This window comes from Labrus bergylta, chromosome 19 (genome assembly GCF_963930695.1).
Source record: "Labrus bergylta chromosome 19, fLabBer1.1, whole genome shotgun sequence".
NCBI lineage: Eukaryota > Metazoa > Chordata > Actinopteri > Labriformes > Labridae > Labrus > Labrus bergylta.
This window is the reverse complement of record NC_089213.1, coordinates 14,175,422-14,191,939: the sequence shown is the minus strand read 5'-3', so window position 1 is coordinate 14,191,939 and position 16,518 is coordinate 14,175,422. Positions and strand designations below refer to the sequence as shown.

Below are 16,518 nucleotides of genomic sequence, written 5' to 3'. Positions count from 1 at the left end.
GGCTGCCACATCCACCTCGTATCTACAGTCATGGTAAATACAAAATGAGTATCATTCCTGAAAAAAAGCTCCCTGCAAACTCAGTTTCTACTCTTGTTTTGGTAACATTTTGTAAAAACTACTGCTGAGCTGATTTTGGAAACTGTTTGAACTATTTGAGAAATTAAAGCAAATATCTACAACTTTTTTAAAAATCTATTTATCAAGGATCTGCGGGTCACTGACCGGGCATGGCAGCAGAAAAAAAGTTGATAGAGAAGCTATTAATGTTTCTTGTCCAATCATAACATTAGCTTAACTCTGTTGTGTTTATGTCATTGATTTATTGCATGTCGGTTTTTGTTCTTTTTAAGGAATCAATGCAGTAAACCTCTCAAACACATCATGACCCAACATGAGACGAGGGAGCTCTGAGACTCATTTTATGAACAAGTGCCTGTTGTCCTCGAGTTCTCCACAGCTGTGTTATTACACAACGCTCTGCAGGCTGTGCAGGTTTGTCTGAGACCTTTCAGGAAACATTGCTCCTACATGATCATAGTTGTTTTTTACCCCCTATTGCCATCTTCACGGCTTTGTCCCTGCCACCACCATTACTTTATTTCTCATGATTAAAGAATACATGCACTGAACCACACACCCCTTAATTTGCCGACACACAGTGGCAGTTTTCAAGCCCAGTCAGGCATGAAGTGGAAATCCTGTTACTCCTCATGGCCCACTGGCTCGAATGCTCACCAGATACCGATGTTGACATTATGACAAAGGCAGTACAGCTTATTCTTTCTCTCTGCTTCTCTGTTTAGATCACTTCTCCCTGTTCAACAAGTGAGAGGTTTGGATGAGGATGCTAGGTGACCTCATAGTCAATGTGGTAACAGTATCTTGTTCTCGAATAATGTCAGAGTTTGGGCTTGGTCAGTCCACTGGGAGTCATAATTTACATTTAGATGGCTCTATGTTTCTACAGTGAACGTCATAATCTGATGACCTGATGTTTTTGCAGTGTCATGTTGTCCAGACAGTCGCTGTTGGTACAGCACTCTCTAGTGGAGCAGGACATGATACAGGTTTTTGTACAAGACAATTATCCATGTGATCTCTTTTCAGTGATGAGGTCTGTGTCTGCTCTGGTGAAAAGTGATATATTCCCCCTTTTTATTAATAAGGCCTGACCGTTTTGTAAATGACTTCAACTGTATTATGTCACATATTTCTTCTCTCTGCCGAGTAGGTGTGGTGGGTCAAGTTGTCCTGAAGCTGCTAGCTGCAAATGAGTCTCATTAGTCTTGGTTTAAAAACTAATTTCACAAGTGAACTTCAGTTTACTCGTCATGTGGAGTCTTTACTCAGCCTGTAAATTACCTGTATTATCTCTTCTGCGGCTCTTGTGGAGCTTCTAAAGTTTCAAAAATAAACCTGATGACGTCATCATTTGTCATGTGTGAAATATCAACAAATCTGTTTTTGATCATCTTTAAAACTATAGCTAAAGTGTGGCCATTTCTGTCTTTGAGCAACACCCAAAACAGTGTCAGACCTGCTCTTCACATGGCCTATTTTACTAAAGAAGAATGTGCAATATTTTAAACATAAATACAGCAGAAATCAAGTAGATCCTCTGTAAATGTCTCTTAGAGTCTTGACTGGTGAGAGTGAGAAGTGTGAGTCCTTCCAGCTGTATTGTTGTTGGAGCCATGTTTACATCATGTTTACATGCATTACGTATAAAGCTGTTTTGGTCATGGGCTAGAAAAAAAGAAGAATAACGCAGCCTACTCACTGCTTATTTGGATGTCATGTAAGTGTCATTAGCCTGCTAACACAACAATGCAGGACACAGCCAATTGCAGCTCGTGCAAAGTTTAATTTTGTCCATGCTGGCGCTTATTGTTGCTTAATTATGGTGTGTTTTAATCTAATTCATAACTCCTCGAGTGGAGAGGGGTTGGAGGTGAGTCGCTGTAGGAGAGCAGAGGCTTCAGAATAGCGGAGGTGTCGCCCAACAGCAGTTTGCTTTGGTTTAAAGGTCCCATATTATGCTTTTTCTGGTTTTATATGCTCTTTAGTGTGTTTTTCAAGTGTCCTGTACATGTTTAGGCACATCTATGTGCAAAAATTCAAAGTCCACAGAAACGCAGCTTCTCCTACGTCTTCCTGTTAGCTGCAGCATTAGCTGCTTGTAACGCTCCGTTCTAGCCCCCCTCGAAAAAAATTTGCCAGTGTGACGTCTTGTCAGTGTGGTATCACTGATCTAAGCCCATTGGCTCGTTGTGGCAAGCCCAGCAGCTCATGTTGCACACCCATTAACTTCTGTAGCACGCCCACGATATGTCGTAGCCTGCGGTAGCACAGTAGTGCTAAGGTGCTAATGTTTATGCTCCCCTCGGAGCCAAAGTGGCTGCATTCCCAATATGGTAAAAGGGGCGTGACATTTCCGAGAACCGTGCTGAGCGACTGACCAATTAAGGCAGAGCCGACAGGCCGACCAATCAGATCAGACTTTGCACACGCGGGGACTCTGAACGTGGGCACTTCAGAGCCTTAGAGAGAGAGTCAGAAGCGAGCAGTACATTTTTCTACTTTTTTTTAACTTTAGCTATTGTGAACATACTTTAGTAGGTACATAGATTAAATATACGAACCCCAAACAGGGCATTATATGACTTCTATAATGCTGGTGCTAATGGCCGACATCTACTGGATCAAAAAGTCGCACATTCTCCCTTTAAGAAACATGTCCCACTCATCTCCTAGCATTACATTTTTGTTTGTTTGTTTTCTTTTGTTTATTTATGCTCTGAGCTTTAGGAATACTCGTTCTTAGAATGTGAGATCAATTCAAAGAGTTCATGTCCCTAAATACTCACTAAAAATCAACCTGTACAGATTTTTTGTGTGAACAAATATTTTCATTAAATTAATTTTTTTATTGTATTCCTACTCTAAAATGTTCTTTTTCTTGAAGTTGGTCAATTTCTTTTAGCTGCCGTTAACTAATTCAATCTAAACCTGGCTTGTATCCACATCATGAGGTGTAAATCAGAAACAAAAGAATGACATGTCAAAATCCTTATGTGAAGGTGGCTCGTGCTAACAAGGCGAGTCATTCTTTGCCTTTTCACATTTTAACAAGCCTGTATTTCTCGGCTGCCTGTGATCTGAAATGTGGTCGTCGTCTAACCGCCTGGTGAAACAATTAGTGATTTATGATATTTAAGTACACAGCAAAAGGCTGTAAAACATCTAAGGAGCCATTAAAAAGCTACAGCACTTGATTTGAAATGATTGATGGAAGGTTTATTTGGCAGTCAACCGTTGAATATTTGCAGTTTCTCTATAATGCCTCTAAGATAAAAAAAAAAAAGAGAGAAAATCCACATTAGCGTCAAGTTAGCATATGCTACTTTCCTCTTTTGTAATGCAGTGTTATGTTGCCTGTGCGGTGGAATGGTTTGTTGTGTGCACTGAATCAAAGGCGTTTGAAGCCTCCCTCTCCCCTCTGGCCTCTCTCCCCAAAGACCAGATGGTGTCTCTTTAGGCCTTCTAATGAATATTGATATGAGGGGTCCTGGTTAACAACAGGGGGGTGCTTAGGCCGGACCAGACACCCTAAAATTGGCACTTTGTAAAGGTTTGTATTTAGTGGACTCTGGTGTGGTAGGGATTTGTTTTTTGAAGGAGGGTACTGTTTGAAATTATAGGACCATGTCACTGCGGAAGAAATCATTTTTAGATGCACATAATCATATTTGTAAACTGTTACATTCACATGGATAAAGCGAGAATGAGTAAGATGATTAGTGATTGGAATACAGATGATGTATCAAGCTTTTTTCTCTCGCAAAATGTAAATTAAAAGAATCGTACAAAATGTTTAAATCCAAAGACTGATGAGATTATGATGCTGATACAGTGGGAAAACAAAAGTCAGGTGTGAGGAAGTTTTAAGGTAAAGACATATTAAGCCACTGGTAGAGTTAATCCTCTGGCATGACTCCAATGTTTAAAGCTGCTCCCCAAAGTCCTCAGCTTGTTCCAGGCCTCATGAAACCTCAGGCTGAACTGACACCAGGCCCCCAAGGCAAGGCAGTCTGACCCTGGATGCAGGGATGCAGGTCAGCGATTTCTTCTCTGGAGAAATGGTGGTGTCTCCACCCATTTCTAAGCATCAGGTGATATGAGTTAGTGAGGAGGGATGGTGGGTGTATGGATGAAGTTAATTGTGTGTGCCTCCAGCGTGTCCCTCCAGCTGGTCTTGGTGTATGAGCCAGCTGTAGCCCCCTGATGTGCCACTTTATTGTGAATAAACATCTATTCAGAGGCCAAGCACTCCAAAACTGCTGCTTCTCTGGCGGTGACACAATCCTGAACACAGCATCGGTTGTTTGTCTAGCAGAGTCAGCCTTTTTTTTTTTTTTTTTTTGCAGATTTCCCCTGTAGCTGTGTTGTATTTCATAGCCTCTGCGGTTTGTCAGGAAACATTAGTAGGCATGCAGGAACTCATCTGCACACAGAGCTGCGACGATGAACCAAGGATGTGTCAGCTATAAATAACTCAAACTAGACCTCTGTGGCTATAAGGCACCGGGGCAGACAGGAAAAGAAAGGCAGAGAAACTGAGAGATGTAAAAGAGAGGGAGGAAACGAGGGAACTGTGAGGCACAGATAGAGAAGAGGGCAAAACTTTACAGTACACCATAATGCTTGTTTAACTTCTCACTATGATGACACAACCTTTACTGTCAATTGTAGCCCCTGTAGTCTTTAGATAATGAGACAGAGTGCCAGACAGATACATAATGCTGCAGGCTTTCATTAGGATAAGGACAATGACAAAGAGAACTAACAGACCCTCAAGTAAATCAAAGATTATGGCGCAGTTATAGCTGTAATAGGAATTGATAGCAATAAACTAAAGGAGTGTCTGTTGTAGCGCAATAGCCCATAGAAATACAGTTTTATGACCAAAGCATGACAATGCAGTCATTTCACAGTACAATGTTTACATTTAATGTCCAAAGGAATACATTTCTGTTTTCTTTTAATAGAAGAAAGTTGTTCTGAGGAGAAGATCTATCATTTAAAATGTAATCGATCAATGAAAACATGTTTTTTTTATATAGGGAAAAATCATAACAAAACTTATCTCACAACACTTTACATTAAGAGCATGTGTTTGAATGACCCAACATGAACATGAAACAGTGTTACTATATGCCTCTAAGATGAAAAAAAAGAAAAAAAGAATAAAGTTCTTTACGACATGTGTGAAGTCAGAGTCCTCAGGGGATGAAGATATTCAAGGTCACAAGATTGTTACATCCAGGTACACTTAATTTTGTCTTTTGTTATTGTCTCTTTTCACTTAGTTTATTTTCTTTAAAGCTTTTAAAAAACATATTTAAGTTATAAGAAATCTCACTCATAAGTGTGTTTGTGCAAATACATGCTCACACGTGTCTGTCTGTATTGAGTGAAGTGAGGGTTGAGGCCTCCTGAAAGCCAAACTTTGACAGCCGTTTTGCTGGTGGGGGGGGGGGGGGGGGGTCTCTTAATACGACAAAAGAGGGAATCGCAATGAAGAGAGCCAGTGTGAGCAACACAGGAAAATAGAGGGAGAGAGAGAGAGAGCAGAGGGGGGGAGGGAGGAAGGTATCAGACTCAGGGATAAGGCAGCTGGGACAGGCTGCTTGGCTGGAAGCGGATCTCATTGTGCACTTGTCTTTCCCAAGTCACTCAGAAACACTGCAGAAGGAGGAGAGAGCCTCTCACACCACTGTTGCTCACAGACAAACTGCTGTCAAGCTTCTGAGGGCATCCGACTCTTTTTTGTCCTACATTAAATGTACTCACCACTGACAGAAAGAGGACTTGTTGGGACTCTGGCTTTACAACTGTATCTGGATTTTTAAATCTGCTATGGCGTTGGTGTAGGCATGGTGGTCTACTTTAGGAAAAGCATCCACTCTCTGCTGTCTGTCTTCAAAAAGAAGGGTGAGTGCTGAGTCACATGATGACTGTAGTAGCTTTGACTTTAAGCTGCTGACAGAAATGATCATAGCTTTATACCTCAGTAATACTCTAACTCAGGTCTGAGTGAGATTTGTGGTGTTAAGGTGACATTTTTCTTTGCATGTTGTACCCTAAAAAGTTTGTGATTCACAGTGGCGGTAACGAGGTGGTGGATTTATGAAAAACAAAATTGTTAAGTTCAAAGATGTGATGATGATTGCAGACTCAATGTGCTCGTCATTGTTTCTCTCTTTCTCTCACGCACACAAACAAGCACACTGGCACGCAAGAATTAGAATTAAGGCAATATGGGGGTCTTCTCTAATGAGATAAAGAGCTTAACAGACTTTTTTTTTTTCAGCGATCATCTAACTTGACCACAGTCATGAACCTCCTGCAGGGGAATGGTCCTCCTGCATTTAGGAATGGTTTCCCAGTTAATCACAGTAAAAGTTTGAGATATGCACTTCTGCTGTAGCAATTTTTGTATTGAAATTGGTCTCTTATTCCCAAGATTGCATCAGACAGTCCCAGGTTCCCAATGACCTGAGATTTCCCACAGCTGCACACAGGGGAGGGCATTGTGTCTGGAATGCCTCACCTGTGTGAATGCAGGAGGATAGGGGTAGGAGTGTCTGTTCTGCTGCTCACACTAACATGTACAGTGTGTGCATTCAGAGTCACACAATGTCACCTAACCAGGGGAAACTGAGAGCCTGAGTGTTGGAAGTGACAAAAGAGAGAAAGTGAACACCTCAAGTGACCTTTGACTAACTTATAACAGACAACACAACTGATATGACTTAGATATCCCTCATATACAAAAGAAAGCAATATTTATAATCACTTTTTTAAACACAACATTACAAAGTACTTACTGGTTTAAAAGAGAAAGGAAAACATTGTGATACTGATAAACGTACATACAAACATGCATTGCATACCAAATATGCATACATCAATATACACAATTAGGCATACACAAGTCACATATGGGGGTCATCATATCAGACAAAAATTAGCACGACTAGAAATAAAAATAGGCAAACAGGAAGAGTTATAAAAAATGTTGGCCTAAAGAAGTGAGTTTTTAAAAGCTGTTTAAAAGAAGCCACTGATTCAGCCGATCTGATGGAGAAGTGAAGGCTGTTCCAGAGTTTGGTAACTGTAAAAGCGCGGTCAGCTCTGGTTTATATTGGGAGCGAGGAACTAAAAGAAGCTGCTGATCAGATGAACGAAGAGGCCAACAACTACAGTAAGGCTGTAACAGCTCAGAAACAGGTGCCAGGCCATGCAGGGCTTTATACGTTATTAACAAGATTACAAAGTTGATTCAGTGAATAACAGGTTTTCAGCGTAGTTAGAATTGGAGTGATTTGTGACCAACAAGTTTGTTTGTTAACAGCCTAGCTGCTGCCTTTTTGCTAACTGAAAAATGGTTTAAGAGGATTGTGTGATACCAGAGAAGAGGGAGTTACAGTATTCTAACCCAGACAAAATGTGTTGTGTGTGGGTAGCATAGATTTTATTTTAGCAATGTATTTTCATATATATTATATATGAAAAAAACACAAGACTGAACAATTTTGGTAATGTAAGCTTTGAAGTTAAGAATTTGGTCAATTAGAATACCAATGGTCCTGGACAGGGGCTTAATGTTACTTGCCAGGGGACCAATTTGCTGCCTGACCACTTTTGTGAATCATTCAGGGCCGATCACTAAGACTTCAGTCTTGTCAGAATCGAGGTGGAAGAAAATTGTCAGACATTTGTAACAGCTGCTAGACACTGATGAAGGGTGGTAAAGTTATTAAGATTATTCGGCTTGATAGAAATACAGAGTTGCCTGTTGACAGCATAACAATGATAAGAGATACAACAACAAGTTGAGTACATAACACAGGGGTAACATATATAATGAGAACAGAATAGGTCCAAAGATTGAGCCCTGAGGGACTCCACACAAGATATGTTTTCTAGACCTGGTTTTAAATTACATATTTTAGAGCCATTTATTTTCCCCTGCCAATTCAAAAACTAGCTGTAGTTAACTATTACTGAACAAAAGCTGCATCATTGGCTGTGTCAGCATTGGCTATATTGGCTACTGTTCAACAAAAGATTTTTTTATTTTTCAGATCTTAATTTCTGTACAGTCTTTATCCTTTGATACTGACTGAAGCCATGGAAGAGTCTATTCCCACGCAGGAGGTCACCCTTAAGAGGGTCAAGTGGCATCTTTAAATGTGGACAATCCAGATAATCTAATCCTTCATGGAATGGGGAGAAGGAGAGATAGAGTAAGAGATTAACCAGGCAATTTACTAGTCTAATTTACTGTTAAGAGCCTGGTCAGGCTGGGACGTCTGCCCACCCAACTGCTTCACTGAGGAGATTTGAAGAGTGTGCTGCATCACACCAGGTTGAGGTGCAGAGGATTCACTGAAAAGCTGATAAATGATTTGGCCCCTGCACACCTGTTGAGTCTGTTTATCTACGTGTTGAAGTTTATATCTTTAGACACCAAGGACTGTACCTGTGGAAACACTTACCGTACCTGTGGAAAATAAGGTTTAAGCTTTATGGGTATATACCATAGACTGTAAATGTTACAGTATATTCATATATATATATATATATATATATATATATATATATATATATATATATATATATATATATATATGAATATACTGTAACATTTATATTTATATATATATATATATATTTATATATATATATATATATATATATATATATATATATATATAGGTTTATGGTGTATTAAGCAAAAAAGAGTGTTTTTGGTCAAAAGGGAAGATGGTAAAATTGTTGATGAAAGAAATTATCATTTTGACCATTTCATGCTAAATGGCTACATTATCATTCTCTTGAAACGTTCACTGTTAAGCATCATACAGTACAGTAATTTAATTGGTCTTCCTTTCTGTTTTTCCTTATCTCTTCCATCATACCAACAGCTGGCCTGAAAGGTAACGAGGACCAGAAGAGGTTGACCGTCCACTACACAACCTCTCAGCACTACCAGGAGAATGTTTTCATTGAGGGCAGCAGGCCACAGTACCTGGAGGACCTGCACACAGAGGCCCAGGAAGGCCTCAAGATACTACAGCAGGAAGGTAAAGACACATCACTACAAATATAAAAACATGTACCGTGTTTTGTTTTCAAAGATGTCAGTTCATCTAAATACAGTAAGACTTGCCCACAGTTTTAAATGACCAACCCAAGTATATTAGATTATGTTGATATATCTGACTGGTTAATTGCATAGGAGTGCTTTCCTTTTTGAAATGTGTTTGTGAAGGGTAATTTTCTCTATGAAGTTAAAGCTTCTTTATCTATGTTATAATCCCTAAAGACCCTCCCTTTTAGTGATTACTAAGTTTGTATTAAGATTGTTTCTTTTCTTTTCTGTTTGGTTGGTACAGAACACAGAAATGGAGTTAACTTCCCTGACAATGAGAGCATTGCTGTAAGTTCCCCAAAAGCTCTGTGGATAATTTTTCCTTCACGTCCTACACACTAAACATGCCACCTAACTAAATACTATTGTGTGTGTTTGTGCATGTTTGTGTGTGTATCTGCTGCAGTCTACAGATACGCTGCGTCTGGAGCATGATATCAGCTCCAAGGACGGAGGTTTCTCTCTGGAATCAAGATCCACCGCAGGGAGCACTGATACCACAGTAACCTCTGCTGTGTCGACAAGGCCTGTGCTCACCCGCCAAGGTAAACGCCATGCAGGCCTGTCGTTCTGTGCATATTTAGAAAGAGAGGAAGCCTCCATATCTCCTTGGATTTTTTGATTCTTGCTGGAAATAGGAGCTAATCATAGAGCTTGTGTCAGTGCAGCAGTTCAAGCTTTTTTTTTTTTACTTAAATTCCCTGCTTTACAAAGAGTCATACTGGAGTGCTTATTTAGCATGCACATCTCATTCCCAGCTGCATTTATGGTTTGGAATCAAAGGAGAAGGAACTTTACACACATTCACACTCACACGCACACACAGCTGAATCTGTTTTCGGTTACTCAAAAGTTCCAAGCATTTGAAGACAGTACTGCGGCTGCCTCTGCATATCGCAGCTGCAGGGTAGAGAATGACTTGTGTGTGTGTGTGTGTGTGTGTGTGTGTGTGTGTGTGTGTGTGTGTGTGTGTGTGTGGGTGTGTGTGTGTGTGTGTGGGTGTGTGGGTGTGTGTGTGTGTGCATGTGTGCTCAAGGGTTGTCAAATTCATATTCTGAGTCATACCTAAAACATCCATATTTAAAATCCTTTAGTAAAATCAAATTCCCCAATATACTGGACTAGGTTTCAATGAATATGTTAACTGCTTCTGCTATTGGTCAAGGTACTTGTCTTGTGCCCAATCAAGTTTCTACATTGCAACATTAAATCTCCTCAAATTTCACTGTTTCTCTGTTTCACTCAGGCTCTACATTCAAGCCTCTGAACCCAGTAAAACGATTAGATAGGAGCCGGAAAAGAAGCAGGAGGACCACCATCATGGGTATTCCAAACCAGGTCCAGAAAGAACTTGGTATGTCAACACCATCATCCTTGCTAATCCTATAGACATCATGTATCATTGGTGGTAAACTTGTTAGTTAAAGTTATCCGCCCTCTTTCCAGCATTGCACAGAACCTCAACCTTCCAGCAGCTTGTTTCCACCCAAACCCTTGATCAGGATGGAGAGGACAGAAACAGCCAATCAGGTGTGGTTATTATTCCTACGGTTGATGGAGGGACCCCACTCACAAATAAAGAGGGAGCAAGGGTGCATCTTTCAGATGTGTTTGAGGTAAAAGGTTCCTCACAAGGAATAAATTACTTCACAATAGTTTTACATTAAGTGAGGTTGTATTACTAAAGAATGGTCCTCTCTCCACTCCAAAGCAGGATGCATCCAGAGATGAACAGCTGCTGAGGAAGCACCTACGGGCAATGAATCAAGACGAGCAGCCCTTCAACCACCAGGGCTTTGGCTCTTATCACGGTCCCACCTCAAATTTGAGACCCAAGTCCCTTGCAGTACCTGGCATGACCACTTCTTTCACCTTCTCTTCTTCAACAATGCTAAGCTTCCTCCAGGAACCCCAGGTAAGAACGAAATTAGTTACAAGAATAAGGCTTTTAATTTAAAAAGCCTTTTCTGAATCTTCAGTCTTAAGCATCGTTACTGTTACAGTCCAGATGTCTTGAAACTTGGCTGTGAATTCTTATTTTTTTACTTTTATTTTTTTTGCTCTCTCTTTTTAAGGGCCCAGTGATGTCAATTTCTCCTCAGGCCACCTACTTGTCTACAATCATACCTAATGCGGTCTTGCCAGCCTCGTTTGACGTCATAGAGATTGACCGCAGCAGCAGCCGGACGCGCGGCAGCGGTGTTAACCACAGCGGTAGCGTCCGCACTGTAAGCAAGAGCAGCCTGGCCTCCGGGGACTCATCGGTCAGCCCTTTGCTGTCCAGAAGATCAGATGGTGATGGTTCCCAAGCTGACGATTTTCACAACGACTCCACACGAATGCCCATATCAGATTCAGGGTCAAACTGGAGCAAGTCCCAATCTTCAAAGACCATTATTTCACACTCCTCTCCTGTATCCTCTAAGGGCAGCACACGGAGCGCTAAGTCACAGAGAGTGGGCCTGAATGGGCAGGACAGCCAGGGAGAGCACTCTGGTGGGGACAATGACCTTGTCAGCCTCCATAGCTCAGTGAGCATGAGTAGCAGTAAAAGTGAAAACGTTTTTGCAGGTCAAGGATGTGAGTCTGGTATTTCAGAGTCAGTGGTAACTGGGGAGGATGGGAAAACCAACCAAAATTTCACTCGTAGTCTGTCTGTTATGAAGACCAAGCAACCCCCAGCACCTCCAAGGAGAACAAACTCTCTGCATAGTAATAGGATCAGGAGCAACTCCAGGGTTCTGGTAGATTGCAAAGATCTCAATGAATCGTTGTCTCTAAAGATGGCAGAAAATACTGTAGCAAAGGATACAATAACTTCAATGGATACCACTAAGAGCCCCATTCCTATATCAAACTCTACTGGGTCCATTTCCCTAAATGCTTCCAACAGTCCCTTGAGCCCCACACAGGCCTCTTCCAATGTAGCAGAAAAAGCACCAGAGCCCAAATCAGAATGCACCAACTCATCCCCACAGAAAACTCCCTCTGAAGGAGGGAAATTTGAACGTACTATGTCCCCTTCCAGTGGTTACTCAAGTCAGAGCGGCACACCAACACTTTCCCCAAAAGGGATCTCTCCAACCTCCCCTGAAAAGCCGAAAAAGACACCAGTCAAACCAGACAGATCAGTGTCTCGGGCCTCATCTTCAGCAGCTTCTCCTTCCTCCTCTCTTACCTCTCTTTCATCTGGTACATCTGAGTCTGTCAATCTACATACTTCCACATGTAGCCCCAGTCCACATCCACAGGGATCTTCCCCTGATGTTGCTGCTAAAGAGCTCACTCCAAATAACAGTTCTTCAACTTTAGGGGTTGAAGTCAGACAGCTGTTAAATATCCCACAACCTCCCAAAGTCAAAGCACCATGTCCTCCCCCTCCAGAGACATGGGTCCACAACAGACGCTCCTTTGAGCTGCTGTGTGGTCCTTCTCCTACTATCAGCAAAGGAACCCAGATACCAGCAGAGACACAGGTGAGCTCAGTGAAGCAAGCAGGCACTCAGACTGAAGTCAGCAATGAGATGCAAGAATTAGTTAAAAAACAATCAACTGTAGACATATCTGTCTTAGAAGCATCAGAGAGCACTGCCAAGCCAGAGACATTGTTAGAAACAGCGTCTGACATTGTTCACAAGGAGCTGGAGAATCGGGACTATCCAGACATCCAGCAAGATGCAACAGATGCATGTGTTGACACTCAGACACAAGAACAGAGTAGTAGCCCTGTAGTCAAGCTTCCTGAGAGTCAGGAGACAACTCCAAAGAAAGAACCCCCTCCTGTCATGACCAAACCTGTGACGGTACTGCACAGAGAAATATTAGCGTCAAAAGAGCCCTTGATGAATGGAGAACAGAGCCAAATGAGTTGCAGTGCAAAATCAGAAGTTGATGAACCTGTTAAGAACACTACTATCCAGTCACTGGATGGGGTTCCAGCTTTAGTTGACAAGCGTGACAATGAGACAGACGACAAAGAGGTCAAACCCATGCAGACACTTACTGTAGATGTCCCCAAAATTAGTAAGATCTCACCGCCACCTTCCCCTCCTCCAGCATACCACCCGACACCTCCTCTGTCAAGAAAAACTCCGACTTCATCAGTATCTATGGCACCAGAGGATTTGGAGAAGGTAGAGGAAGAGAGCCATGTCATAGAGTCTTGCTGGCCACCCCCTCCTCCTCCTATGGAAGGGGACTCTGTTTTCGATGGAGGAGAGGAGGTTGAATTTCCTCCACCTCCTCCGCCCTTTGTGGCAGAGACAGTGCCAAAAGGGATGACAAAGCTGGATCTCTCAAAGAGACACACAGAGGAGATGGTAGAGACCGTTGAAGATTCGAGTGAAGCCGGGGCCTCTGTACATGAACAAACTCCAGATGTGCTTCCTTCTGTTCCACAAGCATTCACTGACATCAAACCGGAGGTTGGCGTACAGGTTTCAAAAGACAGCACCTGTGATGAGATTTCTTGCAGACAAGAGCAGAATATTTTGCCTGTTTCAGACAAAGCCCAACCAGTTCCACCAGTGGATGTACCTATTTTGGAGCCTATCACAACAGTAGAGAACACAGCACCGGTCTCTGCTTTGATGTCTTCAAGCAGTTCTCAGAATCGACTCTCTCTGAAAATTGAAAATCAGTCTCCCTCCGAGCCTCCAGTCAGTACCCAACCTCCAGTTACTATCCCAGTAGCACCTCCTCTACCAGCAGAGAATTTAACTCATGGTGTTAATTTCAGGAGGCAGCCCAGCGTGGCAAATCGAGACACCAGGAGCAAAGAGCTTCTTTCTCGCCACAAAAGTGCACCCATTCCCAAAGAGGATGCGAACATACCTCTGGTCACTCCCTCCCTGCTTCAGATGGTTCGTCTCAGATCAGTCAACATGACTGATGATCTGGTGAAAGCTCCAACAGAGGACAAGTCAACAAACCAGGGAGTCCCAGCTCTTGAAAATAGCACAGATTTAACCCCAGGACCTCAAAACATTCCACAAAAGCCAATCCGCAAGTCTCTGTCACTGAAATCTCCCCCTAAGACGGCTCAGACGTCTCCTGTGGCACTTAGCACCCCTTCCATGCGCTTACAGGAAGCCATACGTATGAAAACCGCCGCTATGTCTTCAAGAGATGGTCTTCCATCCCGACTGGGAGTGAGGTCATCCACCTACAGCTACGTCAGTGAGCAAAGCGCTCTGTCTCAGAGGTCACCTGATGTAAATGACATGCACAAGTCCCCAGCCACTACAGCCAGCTTTATCTTCTCCAGGAGCACAAAAAAGGTTGTCATAGAGACTGCTGCTGCCTCCTGCCCTGAAGCTCAGGCAAGTCTAAAAGAAAGCTTGGCCGCTGAGCTTATGCAGATGTCTGACCAATCAAAGGCCGTCGCCCTCTCCAACGGTGGGGTGAAATCTGACAAAGTACCTCCACCTGTAGCAAAGAAACCAGCACATGGCAGCCTCAGTCCTTCGCGGAATGATCCTGCTTGTTCAGCAATGATGGACGTCAGCGTCGGAGGAAACGGAGCCATTGGAGTACGGAATGCGAGTGGAGTAACATACGCCGAGACAACAAGTAAGATCAGCATTTCTATTTGTGAGCATGATTTTTCTGCCGTTATATTTGAGAGACAAGGCCTCATTAGTGCGTTTTGGTGTACTAAAACAGTGTACCTGCTGAGTGCGTAAACTGATTAACGCTGACTGAGTCTGTGACGGCATATATCAAAGTAGCCCCTCTTTTGTCATGAAGAAGCAGAATGGAAATTCTAACATTACCATTATAGTACACAACGAAGCACTTTAATATCGCCTTAAAGGGCACATTTTTAGCTCTCCATAGCAAACAGCAAACATAAACTTCCTTTCACATTGAGGCAATACAAATGCTGCAGACTTTGCCTACAGCTTTTACCAGTCAAATGCGCAAACATGTCCTCCAATCAGCCCTAACCCGAAGCTCATGATCATGTCTCCGTGACTGAATTTGATTAGGACGGAATACCCATTACATGTGTTCCTGTAACAGTATTACGTTGATTAATGTCTAGCCTCCTCTTTTCTTCCTCCCTCAGCTACAAGAGTGACAGCAGACACAATTGAAACACTGTTTTGAGAGCACATTGTGAAGAAGTGAAGACGGCTCACGCCAGAGGAACAAGGACAAAGGACAACCACCCCCCCCCCCCCCCCCAAGCAGAAGCAGAAATAACTGAGACATATAATTCAACAATCACGAGTGTTGCATCTTCTCTAAAAGCCTTAGCCTGAAATGGCCTTCCTATGTATTTATGCAAAAAAAAAAAAAAAAGAAGAAAAAACCTGTTGCGTTAAGTTTCTTATGAAAGCTTTATTCTGGAGTATTTTTCTAAGCTATAGTTCTCTTATTAAGGCCCCTCAGGATGAAAAGGGTGTACAATGGCTGAACTGTAAATATTTGTCTAGTGTGATATTGCCTCCCAGAGGACGAAATGGGTAATGCTCACTGCAGCTCAGCAGAAAAGATTAGTCTCACAATGCATTTCTGTACAAAGGTTCACTGTCTGTTCAGTTCCCCCTGTTGTAATATAAAGAATCCTTTTATTGGGGATCAAGATCAAAATTTCCTTGCTTTCTGTAATATCCAGATCTGATTGGCACACGCAATTTAAGTCCCGCTTTCCACCGTGTGCATAGAAAGATAGCTCTGGTATAGTATTTAAGAAAAAGGGATGCTGCATATTCACAAAAATGAGAGGATTAGATTTTGTCTAATCAGGCAGAGGCACTTTTTATAACGCTTAAGTTGATACACATTAATACTTACAGAAGCATTGAATTACAGATGTAGCTTAGATGCTTTTACAGTCTTCTTCTGTGGTTTCATAAAGGTCAGCCAAACAGAATCAGAGTCCTTTTAGGATGCAGGTATAATTTTAGTTTGTGCGTGGTTTCACTTGGAGCTCTGTCAGTCACTTTCGCCGACCACATCGGTAATCAATCACATCTGAAAACACGTTTAGGGCTACAGGTGTGAAATGCGGCCCTGAGTGATTTGATACACTGGAGAAGATTTAGTGTGAGATCAGTGCTTTTTTAAAAATGCTCTGTGGCTAAAACTTTGAAACAAGACTTTTTTTTTTTAATATATCAAGCTAATGACTTGTTGCACAATATGCTTTTCCCCCTAACAAAATCATTGGTGAGTGAATTTGACTGACTCTTCATAATAGGTCAAAAATCTTCATCGTAATGATTATAAAGAATTCTGTACAGTTATTACTTCTATAAATAAAATTTAAGTGTATTAAAAATAAACAT

At 42.0% G+C, this 16,518-nt stretch overlaps 1 protein-coding gene across 4 annotated transcripts in view; it reads left to right on the top strand.

The window, feature by feature from the left end:
• nhsl3 (NHS like 3) overlaps nucleotides 1–16,515 on the top strand; it is a 42,207-nt gene extending 25,692 nt beyond the window's left edge. For 2 of the 4 annotated variants that reach the window (XM_020643193.3, XM_020643195.3), the window contains 8 exons: nucleotides 8,997–9,155; nucleotides 9,468–9,511; nucleotides 9,630–9,768; nucleotides 10,470–10,577; nucleotides 10,670–10,839; nucleotides 10,935–11,138; nucleotides 11,299–14,794; nucleotides 15,294–16,515. In XM_020643193.3, coding sequence (XP_020498849.2) covers nucleotides 8,997–9,155; nucleotides 9,468–9,511; nucleotides 9,630–9,768; nucleotides 10,470–10,577; nucleotides 10,670–10,839; nucleotides 10,935–11,138; nucleotides 11,299–14,794; nucleotides 15,294–15,334 — 4,361 coding nt within the window. In that variant the 3' untranslated portion in view covers nucleotides 15,335–16,515. Of the gene's footprint in view, nucleotides 1–5,712; nucleotides 5,998–8,996; nucleotides 9,156–9,467; nucleotides 9,512–9,629; nucleotides 9,769–10,469; nucleotides 10,578–10,669; nucleotides 10,840–10,934; nucleotides 11,139–11,298; nucleotides 14,795–15,293 lie in introns of those variants that run through there. The other 2 variants (XM_065948527.1, XM_020643194.3) reach the window with 2 other exon arrangements.
• The last annotated feature ends 3 nt before the right edge of the window (nucleotides 16,516–16,518 follow it).